This window comes from Nematolebias whitei, chromosome 2 (assembly GCF_014905685.2).
Source record: "Nematolebias whitei isolate Nwh7 chromosome 2, NemWhi1, whole genome shotgun sequence".
NCBI classification, from domain to species: Eukaryota; Metazoa; Chordata; class Actinopteri; order Cyprinodontiformes; family Rivulidae; genus Nematolebias; species Nematolebias whitei.
Window position 1 is genome coordinate 47,093,407 of NC_056499.1, and position 12,189 is coordinate 47,105,595.

Genomic DNA, 12,189 nt, shown 5'->3' on the forward strand with positions numbered 1-12,189 from the left:
AACAGCTAAAGATGAAATATGCTGATTTAAAAACAGCTAAAGATGAAGTATACTGAGTAAGAACTGAAGCTGAAATTCGCTTAGAACAGCTAAAGATGAAGTATACTGAGAACAGCTGAAGATTTCTAAAATTTAGTGACACAGACAGATGGCTCTAAAATGCACCTTCAGCTCAGCTCCTACACAAAATTTCAGACATTTAATTGATTGTAAATATTAAATGGTAGATTAATGTCTGAGAACCTTGGGTGAAAATAAAAAATGAAATAACTGTTTGTCTTCTGTCAGTCTGTCATTTTAAAACTCTTCCCTGAGTTGCGTTGTTTGTAAAGGTTAAGACCTAAACTTGGACGTTTGCGTACAGAGGGTAAATGAGCAGATGTGATGTTTGTCTTCAGGGGACGAGCTGCTGAAGCTGGGGGAGGAGGATGAGCAGGGCTGGTGTAAAGGACAGCTGAGGGATGGTCAGATGGGCCTGTACCCTGCCAACTACGTCCAGCTCCTCACCTCCTGATGCTCCGTCAGCCCGAGATGGAGCTGAACGTGACCAACCAGAACCAATCCGAACGAGTCGGAGCTACCAGAACATCACGTCCTGCAGAGGAACCAGAACACTTCTGCTTACTGATAGTAAAGATTTCTATGTTTTCTGTTTGAGCCACAAAAGGCTGTTTATGTTTGAACAATCCAGAAGAAAGAGAAAAGCCACAGGACGTCTGCTGCCACCTCACCTGCTGTTTTTGAAGAATCGTTTCACTGAGCTCTGACTTTTGGGTGTCCGCTCATTCTGTTCGTATCTAACCCCGAAGAGAGTCAAGTTCATTCAACCTTTATTTAAATGGTAAACGGACTGTACTTATACAACACCTTTCTATCTTATAGAGCTACTTAAAGCTCTTTACAACAATCTGTGTCCTCATTTACACATTCATACAGCTCTATACTAGATCTCTACAAAGATAATGCACAAATCATTCTAAAGAGACATCAGGTATTTGTACAGGTTAGTCTCATTGAGCCTCATTTACAAGAGTCCTGTTTTTAACAAAGAATGATGACAACAGTAGATGATCATAAAATAAAGCATATAAATTGAGAAGAATAAATGAAAGAAAACGGTATTATAAAAAAAAAACAGTTATGAATCTTAGTGCTCCATGATAGACAGTGTCCAACATCTGCAAGCTGCTTGTAGGGGCGTTCATGTAAATGATGTCTCTGTAGTCAATGGAGGGAAGGAAGGTCACAGTAACAAGGTGTTTCCTAACGTTCACATTTAGACAGGGTGCTCGGCTCTGTTGACGGGGCGCCCCGCCCCGCTTGTATAATGCTAGGAGAAACACTATCTGTGAGTTAGAGAACCAACCAATGGTGTGATCTGAGAAACCAATTTCTGATTGTTTATGACACAAGATGTTCTGATCCACAGTGTCAAAAGCTTTAGACAGGTCTAAGAAAAGTGCAGCACAATAATCCTTAGCATCCAGTGCTTCAACAACGTCATTAAGAACCTTCAGTGAAGCAGTGGTTGTGCTGTGTTGTTTCCTGAAACCAGATTGATGTGGAGGTAAGATGTTAAATGAGTCCAGGTAATTTTTGATTTGAGAGTTTATCAGTTTTTCTAGAACCTTGGCTAAAATGCAGAGTTTAGAGATTGGTCGATAGTTGTTCAGTGATGTGGGGTCACCTCCCTTCAGCAAAGGAAGAACAAAGGCTGTTTCCAAGTGTCTGGGATGGAGTTTTGTCTTATGGAGAGATTAAAGATTTTCTTTTAGTAACTGTGTCAAATAAAGAACTAGAAGCAACAAAATGTTTGTTGAAACAGTTCAGGATCTCGTGCTTATTTGACACAGGAACAGAGTTAACGAGAAGTTGTGATGGGAGGAATTCAAACTGGTTTGGGATTGTTTTAGCAGAGACCAGTTGAGAATCCAGGCTTGTTCTGATGTAAATTGTGACGCCCCCCACCCCCCTCCTCTGACAGTCAGAACGTTACATGTTAAATCCATCACTTGCCACATCTTTATCCAAAATTGATTTGGTTAATCTAGTTTCAAAAATAAAGATTCCATCAGCACCAGATGAACAGAGTTGACCGCAGATCTCCATCAGATCCATCGCACGACTTGCTGCAGCTGATGATGTCAGAGATCTGCAGCCAAGGATTTTCAGCCCGTTAGCGCTCAGTGCTTCTCTTCTGTAAGAGAAATGATGAAGACTGGTTTGGTGCCGCCTTTCTGTTCAACTAAAACACCCGAACGCGAGTCGAGTGCAGTCTGAGCGAGGAGCTGCAGCTCAGCTCTGGTGCGTGGCCAATGAAAACCAGATACTTGCTGCTTCTACCACCAGTCTGACCCCAAACCATCAATCAGCAGCTGTTATTTGGACATGAATTAAATTGGGATTGACTTGATTTGCTCCCAGTAGATTTATGAATGTCCGTTTCTTTTTAGATGTTTTTGTTTAAGGTTTGATTCTTGTTTTTATTAAATACGATAGATGCTTATAAAAACTAACCATCAACATGGACTGACAAGTTTGTTGCCACTTGTTTCCTTGAAATTCTTTTAAAGATGAGCATTTTTACAACATCAGTGGCATTACTTTGTTTTATATTTATCTTTGTCCTAATTTAAAAATGGAGTAAGACTGACACAGTGATGGAACTGTAGTGGCTTTGGGTCTGATGAGAAGTGAAAACCATGCGTTAAAAACATGTATAACAAATGTACCTCAGTCACCTGAAGGTTTGGTCTTTTGTCTGTCGGTGGGTTTGTGGGTTTTTCATGTTTAATTTGTCATTTGTGAGGAAGCCCCCCAGCCCCCCACCTCTGTCCTGCTGATCTGACTTTTGTTACAACTAACCTTCACACATATTTAACATTTAATAAAAGCTAAATGCTGCTTTTTGTTTTTTCTCCCTATAATGTAACATTTGTCCTGTAATGTAGCATGAACAGTACATAACATGGGAAACACAAATAAAGAGCTTGTTGTGGTGGGGGGGGGGGGGGGGACACCTCAGACTTGGTCCTTTTTCTCAGTCCAAGAACATGAGATAACGTGCACGTTTGGTAAAACTCAAACAAGTGATGGATTCATACTTTTTCGTAAAACAAAGTAATTTAACACCCAAACCTTTTCCCACAGGATTCTGCATGAGGGAGGTGAGCGTGACGTGCACAGTGCGATGCTCTGGTGAGCAGCCGTGCGCCGCTTGGAGATGAAATCTGAACTCCATGTATCGATTCAAAGCTGGTCACCTTAATCATTTTAAGAAACTGCCTCTAGTTTTGCTTAAAACAAGTTTCCACAAATAACTGAGTGGCCGAAGAATAGTTTATGGTGGTCATGGCCACCACTGGGCCCCCTCTGGCTCCACCACTGAGCCTGGTGGTGGATTAAACTGTTCTCTCCAGAATCTGACCAGAAAAATGAAGTAAAGAAAAAGCGTTCCGTTCTTATACACAGTGTAGCTCCACCAGTTTACTGACGTTCTCTGCTCCAGTCCAGAAAACCATCTAAAAACATTCACTCTTTAAATCCCTCGGGGACGGGGAACATCGGCATACTGCTTGTGTTTCATGAAGAGGTGATTGGAGAACCGTCTGGGCACATAGGAGGTCCGGTTTCCTCGGTTCTGATCAGATTTCATGTTTCATCCACACAGCAGCTTCATTACAGATGAACTGAAGACGTCTGTTCAACCAAACCATAACGTCATTGACCTTCGCTCCTTGTGCTGTCTCCATGTTGGTTTCAGGGTCTGACCAGAACTAACAATGGATTTTTATTTTATTTACCTGTTTGACCTCATTATCAGACGTTTATGATGAAAGCGTTAATTCAGGGCAGCAAATACATTTAACTTTAGGTGTTCAGGCTGAAAGAGACTGAATACGAGACAAATCTTTGAAAAATTGACAAACTGACTCTGTACAGCCTCAATAAATCTGTTCTTAATGAATAATCTAAAATGAAACCAAACTGCACATTTCACTTTCTACACATGAAGATTTACAGACACAACTTCTGTCTTTGCTTTTTAAAGTCCTCTCAACATGAGGTCACATGTAAACCAAACGCCTCGGCGAGAGAAGCTGCTGGTTTCCACCTGGAGATGAACGATTTCACTTTAGACCGAATGTTTTTTCTACTTCAGGTCAATTCCTGAGAGAATGAATAGAAACTGAACATTTTCTGGAAAAGTCCCTAAAATGAAAACAATTTCAACACTGATCGGCCTTCAAGCTCAAGGAGATTTAATCAGATGACTGGAACGTGTCACATGACCCTTAAAGCCACGCCCACTATGAAGAGGAGTCGTCATGTAGAGTCAGAGTGAGGGTCTGTATCCAAATGGAAGCATGGTGCAGAACATCAGTGAGTCCAACCAGCGGGCTCCTCGTTCTGAACGTCTGCACAGAACAGATAAATGGAGGTATAGAAGAAGGACGGATGTCCATCAGTCTGGAGGGTGGACTGGGACTGGGGTTCTGGAGAATCTCAGGGTTTTGTTCAGTGAGGGAAGAATAGAGCGTGAGAGTGACCAACAGCTCTGTGCGTCTGCAGTATTGTGGAGTCTGTGCCGGTCCGTTGTGGTGAAGAGGGAGCCGAGCTGTAAGACAACGCTCTGTTTACTGGTCAGCCTACATTCCTACCTTCACCTCTGGTCATGAACTCTGGGTAGTGACTGAAAGTATGAGATCATGGATACTAGGGGTGCAACGATTTATCAGCTCAGATTTCCTTAATTTGGGGAAATCGACCGAGACATGAGAAACTGATTTTACTGATTTTTTTTTAGTTTTAACAACAAATGTGTAGTATGACATATACTGGATATGTTCATACATTAAGACGGGTTCTTCATTTTTCTGACTGTGTAACATGCGTGCATTGAGTTTAACAGAAACGTAAACGAGAGACGTTATTTATCTTTGACCCATCAAAATGAATGCGGTCATTTATTTACAGAATCAAAGTTTAACATCAAACATTTACATTAATTTGGCAAAATATGAAAACAATAACATGGCTAGTTTCACAGGAAGTGGGAACAATACGGAGATTGTTGTCACTTTTCAGCAGAAACAGCAGACATCAATCACACGGCAGTGATTGAGAACTTTGCTTCAGACATTTCTAAAAATATCTGTAATGATTTTAGGAGAAAGGAGAGTTTAAAGATGGAAAATGGAGATTTATCTTACAGAGAGATGTGTGAGGGAATTTATCTGTTTGGCCAGAACGTGCACGCTCCTTCAGATCTCAGCTTGGTCACGGTATGCTTGGTCGAAATAGAACTTTTACCTGGTTGATGATAGATCAGGTCGGCGCGAAGTCCTTCTTTTGACTCTTTCAGCGTCTCCGTTGAGAACAGCTAAAATACTTTTAGGAGTCGTGCGAGGTTATCCAAACAGAAGTTATAATTCCCAAAATCGTCTCTGCATTCTGGATTGCAAGAATTCTGAACTCCTTCAGAACTCTACTCGTCACATCTCGTCTCATCTCATCCCTGAGAGAACTCTGAAGCTTCTGTATCAGAGAACTTTTTCATCTCACTTCTCCATGAGCTGCATCAGAGAGCGTTGAACTGGGAAGTTGCCACATTTAAATGGGTCGACTTCCGGTTCATTTGAGAGCTTTCTAATTGGTGGATGGACCAGAACAGAGGTGTGGTTTGTGATGTAAGATGTTATGAAAGTCAAGGATAGAGATTAGGATTGTTTAAAACAGACAGAAAGATTATTGGAGAAAACCAGACTTCGTGGAGTCTCTACTCCTAGTATCTGCTGTAAAAGTTAAACATGACATTTCTTTTCAGTAAACTTTTTAGTTGACCGAAACCTGAACTTTAACACACTTACAAACTTGCTCATTGAAGACAGAAAAATCAAGAAATGCATATTACCCTGATTTCTTCTTTGAATGAGGAATAAAAATCATTACTTACTGTTTATGTAAATAAAAATGAGTAGTTCTCTTCAACCTGTAAACATTGTTTGAGCTAACACAATTTGATTATCAAACATTTGTAAAATAGTAATGATCATAGAGAATTGTCTTTTCTACTTGATTAATTCAAGAAAGAAAGTCTCCAGATGGGTCAAACTGTATTTCTGGATGCAGATCAATGAAATAACAGTTTCTGTCCATCTGGTCAGATTTGACATCAGGTCAAGTTCACTACAAATGTCTGAACTTCATTTATATTTCAGAGCACTACCTCATGGCCAGTTGAAACAAGTTTCTAGGATATTGTTCAAGGGTATGTTTTTCAATAAAACAATATTGGAAAATTGAAGGTGCATTGTGACCTTATAACACCTGACAGTGTCGCTTATAAAACAAAATCATATCGGCAGATCAGACTTTTTAGAAATCGGTGATGGGCCAGACAACTGCAATCGGTGCACCTGTAATAGATACAGGAGCTGAAAGGAGTTTCCTCTGCAGGGCAGCTGGACTCTCCCTCAGAGACGGGGTGAGAAGTTCAGTTATCAGGAGAGACTCGGAGTAGAACCGTTGCTCATCCACAGGAACCAGTTGAGGTGGTTTGCGTATGTCTGACTGGGAGAAGAGCCAGGGCATGCTGGACAGACGGTCTCTCAGTTGGACTGGGGACACCTTGGAGTCCTCCCAGAAGAGGTGGGTGTGGAGAGAGATGTCTGGTCCTCCCTGTTCAAGCTGCTGCCCCCACCACCTGAACAAGAGGAAGATGATGGATCCTGCACAGATCCACCAGTCTGATGCTTGATGAGTGACAGTGACACCATCACTTACTGGGGAGGAAAAGCATGAATGTAAGAACAACGACCAACTTTAGACTAAAATGTTTGTTTTCTGAACGTGTGCAGACATTTTTAGCCACAAACATGTAAACAGAGAGCGAGCAATGAATTTTAAATAAAACCGTTTAAATATAAATTTTATTCAGGTCTTCTGCAGCACAAATTTCAGTCTCATTGTTGAGGAAAAGAAAACGAGTGAAGTTAAAATCTGGGCTTGTTTTAAGTTTTCATGTTTTATCTCCAAGGGACAGCATGGATGACAAGTTAATTATCAGACGAGTCCAGTCCTGTTACAGCCGTCTTCATGAACGCTTGAAGCTGACTGGTTTTACTGAGCCACAGAAATGTAAAAAAAATATTCAGAAACATGAAAATCTTGCACAAGAGCATGGAAAGAGTTAGCAGCTTCAAATAATCCAGTGTCCTCGACCGCCGTTCTATCAACATATTAACACCACTGGAGGAAACATCTGTATCATTTAGGATCAGGATGGTGTTGAAAACGTGACATCTCCAGCTCTCAAGGCTCCCACAGACTGGAGCGTACTGCGTGTACTCCGTGAGCCACGTGCACACTGTGCACAGATGGTTGAGACTTCATACTCGAGCGTACATCCTGATGGGCTGCAGACCAGCTCCGCAGGCAAGGGGTGTTTACCTTCGGGACAAACTGAGTTTGTTGACTGGTCATTTGCTGACACGCCTACTGGATTGATTGACAGGTCGCAAAAAAAAACCCCCGAGAGCTACCAGCGGCCCTGGGCAGAGGTGTTCTGCGTTTACGTTAATAAAAAGTTTTAAAAATAAAATAAAAACAGGGAGCACTGGCCCTGCAGCCCACCAGGAACTCTCCAGACCCTCCTGCAGTCACACTGGACCTGATTTTAATCGTCTCATGACAAATTCCTTCATTTCTCACCATTTCAGTCATGGTGTCAACGGACGAGGAGGAAGAGATCACTGCCTCTTAGAAAAAACAAAAGGCCATTAAACCAGACCAGGGATGAAGAAGGGGAATTTAATACACTGGTGTCACATACACAACAGCCTGTCACTGAGCAGTTTATTGTGCGACACCGAGTACGAGGTCGTAAAAACTGATCTTTGCATGGACATGCCCAGTGGACGTCCACTTTGAGTCTGCGTCGAGTCTAATCCAGTACGTGCACAACTCTGCGGGGTGAAGTACGCCCGAGTATGTGGGAGCCTTTAGTCTAAACTCTGGGTGTCCTCGATGTTCAGAAGCACCACCAGAACAAAACAAAAAAACAACAGAATCAAACAAAGTGCAACCGCAATCAACAATAAATTAGACATGAATGTACAAAAACAGTGCAATGAAATGAAATGTGCAAAAGACATTCTTGTTCATGAAGAGCAGTCGGTCTTCAGCAAAACCAAAAGGCCTAAACTGATCGGACAGAAGCAGGTCAGATTATATTTTGGTGGGGGGAGGATGATGACGGATGATTATAGGCGCTTCAAAGCAACGGCATGGTCTCAGGATTTAACAGCAGAGTATGCCTCAGTGTTTCCATGTGCTGATCGGGCAGCTGCAGACAAAGCAACAATCAGTCTCCGGTAAATGTCACGAGAAACGAACCAGGAGCAGCAGCCCCCGAGTCAATCCACAGCGTTCATGGAGAACGGACGGCCTCACGCCCTCCAGCAGTCTGGGCACAAACAATCAGAACTCTGAAGTGTTTGGGTGTCAACAGAGGAGGGGGTCCAGATGTTTACAGGATGGAGTGACTGATGGAGGAGGAGGAGGAGGGCGTGAGAGGTCCATCCTTCCTGAAACCCAGGCTTTACCGGTTCTTCAGTTCTCTCGTCACTCGCTTCGTGATCCGACCACACAGCAGCCCCACCAGGAAGAGGACGCACACGCTCAGAGCGATCATCAGCAGGATGAAGTTCTTGGAGGGAGACATCATCACCTGGACAGCCAGGTCCGAGAAGCCCTCTGCCGGCGCCACCTACAGGAACAGAGAAGAGTCTGGAGCTGACCTCATCCACAGCAACGAGCAGAAAACATTTATTCTGAGGCGATAAAAACACTCGTGTTTCTGTTAAAAACATTTAGATGTTCCACAGAAACCCAGACCTTCTGACCCCCCCCACTGGCTCCAGCAGGAGTTTAACCTGTTCGGGGTTTCCCTGAAAATAACTTGCTCAAATAAAACCGAGTGTTTCTCAGCAGTTAAGAGACTTTGATGAATAAATCCTGGGATCAAAATAAAGCTAACATGATTTCATCTGAAGCGTCTTCATCACAGCAGCTGCTTCTGCTTCACACAAAATAAAGACGCAACAGAGAAAAAAATATTTATTTTTCACCCATATTTTCTTTTCTTTACAGAGTATATAACTCGTTTGAAAACATGAGGTTAAAACACCAGGAAACTATGACTCTACATGCAGCCATTACCTGTGCAAAGACTCAAGATGTTCCAGGAACTAGAAGGTTCCTGCAGGAACTCTGACAGGGCCTGACTCCTCACGGCCAGTTTATCATTTTAATTTGACAGTACTGTGTTCAAGTTCACTCTCAGCTTCCACCAGAACAAATTTCAGCTCAATGTGGTAAAAAAAATAAATCAATGAGTTATTGTACTGTTTTTTTAAGCTATGGCGGCCATCTTGGATTTAGGATTTGTACTCAGTATGTGACGGGAACATTCTCAGCTATCGCCACTAGTAGGGGTTGAACGGCTACATAATTTTTAAACTCGACATTAACATAAAAAAATTCGAGTAGAACTCGAGTACTTGATGACGTCATAGGATCTAAATATACAAAAATAAATAAAACCGCAAAAAAAAAGTAATTTATTATTTACCAAAAAAAAAGACCAACAAAACATTGGGAGCAAATATTATGCTCCTACCATTTATCAAACTGCAAACAAGTCACAGGAAAACTAAACTATTAGTTTTTATTATTAAGCTGCAAAAGTGAAAGAAACATACACCACATAAAAAACTAAACTAAAAACAGTGGGGCGGACGACCACCCTCCACCACCGCCAGCTGTGGTGTGCATTAGGTTTAGTTTTAGAGATTAATATGTTTATAGGTTTTTTATAGTTTTAGAGATTAATATTTTTTGCTTTTAGTTTGTGAAACAAGGTCAGAGGAAGCTGGTTCTGGTTTGGTCATTGGACCCGGTGTTACACCATCAATCAACCTTTATTTCTACAGGTAAATCCCATTGAGCCTCGAGGACTCATTTACAAGAGAGACCTGATTAGAGACCATATTCTGCGACCTGCAACAGTGCATGCAACACCGCCCCCTATGGTCACAATATACAGTGGTCACAGAAAATGGTGTAACCGGTTCCAACGAGCTCCAAACAGTCAGGAAGTTGATTCATTTTCTGTTTCCTTACGGTAGTTGAACCAGAAGATTCATCTTTAGTGAAATATTTCCAGACTATTGATGCATTTCTACCTGTTTGCTGTTTGCCAAGACTGGACCTGCTCCGCTCCATCCGTCTGCTTTCAGGAATCCATTTTGTAGCTTCTACTAGTAGCCTGCGCCCGGTGCGGATCACGTGACACAATGACGTCACTGTGAATACTCGACGTGAAATTTTAAAATTCTAGAGGTGTCCTAGAAATCGATATGTAGATTACTGGAATAGTCTGTTAAAGCCCTAGCCACTAGGCCTGTAACAATAAACAATAAATCAATTAATCGCATGATAAACGAAAATTATTGACCTCATTTTCATTTATCAGCTTTACTGTTTCTTCGTGTCTCTCTTTCTACTGAAGACACTGGATGACAAAAAGCTCAACTCCAGTGTTCTTCACTGACCCCTCCCTTTCTCTTTAAAATCTGTTTGAACCGTCCAGAATCGCATTTTTGGATCGTTAAAAGCAGCTAAGGTGAGAAGCTAAGCTACGAGCTAAGCTAACATTTTTTTTTTAGCCTTTATTTATACAGGTTAGTCTCATTGAGCCACGAGAACTCATTTTCAAGAGAGACCTGTTTAGGGAGCACATGGTGGGGGTTAAGGGCCTTGCTCATGGGCCCAGAGTGGGGCGAATGAGGGTGGGGGCAAGTGTGGGTGTTTCATCTACCCCACCCACAATTTTGATGTTGTCGGGGCGTGAACCGGCGATCTTCGGATCACAGGCCCACCTCTCTAACCTCTGCGCCACCACTCCCCCTAAACAGGCCGACCACAGGGGAAAAAACCTCCGTCTTGTTGAAGCTCCAAAATTCACAGTTGAAACCCGTGCCTTCGTGTAAAAAGTTGTTCTATTTCGTATAGGCTTCGCCCTTTAAGGCTATTGCTAGTGGGTCTATCCCTTCACGCGCAGCGCAGCACTGAAAACTTTAGTCCACGCCCACCTGCTGTGTGGGCCTCACCCCCGGTCCGTATAAATTACGGTGAGACCGGGTAATCGGCTCCCATTTTTTCTTCAGCAAGCGACTAGCACTGTTTTTCGAGAAGAAGATGTCCAGCACCAGCACCATCCGCTTGTGCCCGTCCTGCCAGACTGGCTACATTTTGAGCTTTGACCGGCAGGACATCTGTGAAGGATGCCTGGGTCCCCGCCACGTTGACCTCGCCTCCTCCTGCTGTCCCTGTGACCTCCTCCCTCCTGAGGAGAAGCAGAGATGAGCAGCCTTGTTCAAGGCTAACAAAGGCTAACATCGAAGAGTGTTTTTCCGTGGCAGGGGATTGTTCACTGGACGCCATTGCCATTTTAGACGCTGAGTCACGGAGCGAATCAGACGATTCCTCCAGAAAAGGTGATGTCAGCAGCAGCCCCACTGCTCATTCCCTCTTGGAGAGCGTAGTGTTGGAACGGAGGGGCCAAGCATATGCTCACCCCCCCACCTCCCCCACCCCCCGGGCCTTTTCGCATCGGAGAACACACCGCTTCCAGCGTTGGTGCCCTCCTCTCGGAGCTGCCCGACATAATCCAGGAGGCAGCTGACACAAAAAGACTTTCCGTCCCTCTCCTCCCCCCGCCCAGATCAGATGATCTAGCGGGAAGGTTTGGCTCCACCCCGGCTCGCCGCCCTGACCCCATCTGGCCTCGTTTCCCAGCAGTGACGTCCTACTGGAATGAGGCTGCAGCCGGACCTGGTAAGCTGAAGGCGCCCGTCTCCACCTTCGCTCCCATCACCAGAGTGGAGGGGTTTACTAAGCGGACCTGTCTCGCATCGCCGCCTGGATGACGATGATCCAGAGGTCCACCTGGCTCCGACACTCCCCCTCCTTGCTGGAGAAACTGCAGAAAGACCTGCTGGAGGGCCCCATCATGACAGACGCGCAGTTTGGGGCCAATTTCAAGGCCATGCTCGAGAAGTCCAAGAAGTCAGAGGAGGTGTCGGAAACTGTGCGCCACCTGATGAAGCCGCAGCCCTCCTCCCG

The 12,189-nt window shown here is 43.7% G+C and overlaps 2 protein-coding genes across 2 annotated transcripts in view; one reads left to right on the forward strand and one right to left on the reverse strand.

The window, feature by feature from the left end:
• Positions 1 to 882, forward strand: part of pacsin3 (protein kinase C and casein kinase substrate in neurons 3) — a 52,446-nt gene extending 51,564 nt beyond the window's left edge. Inside the window, exon 9 of the mRNA XM_037697717.1 lies at positions 399 to 882. Coding sequence (XP_037553645.1) covers positions 399 to 514 — 116 coding nt within the window. The 3' untranslated portion in view covers positions 515 to 882. The remainder of the gene's footprint in view (positions 1 to 398) is intronic.
• Positions 883 to 8,165: 7,283 nt separating this feature from the next.
• Positions 8,166 to 12,189, reverse strand: part of LOC119430274 (Golgi apparatus protein 1) — a 56,717-nt gene continuing 52,693 nt past the window's right edge. Inside the window, exon 26 of the mRNA XM_037697718.1 lies at positions 8,166 to 8,770. Coding sequence (XP_037553646.1) covers positions 8,603 to 8,770 — 168 coding nt within the window. The 3' untranslated portion in view covers positions 8,166 to 8,602. The remainder of the gene's footprint in view (positions 8,771 to 12,189) is intronic.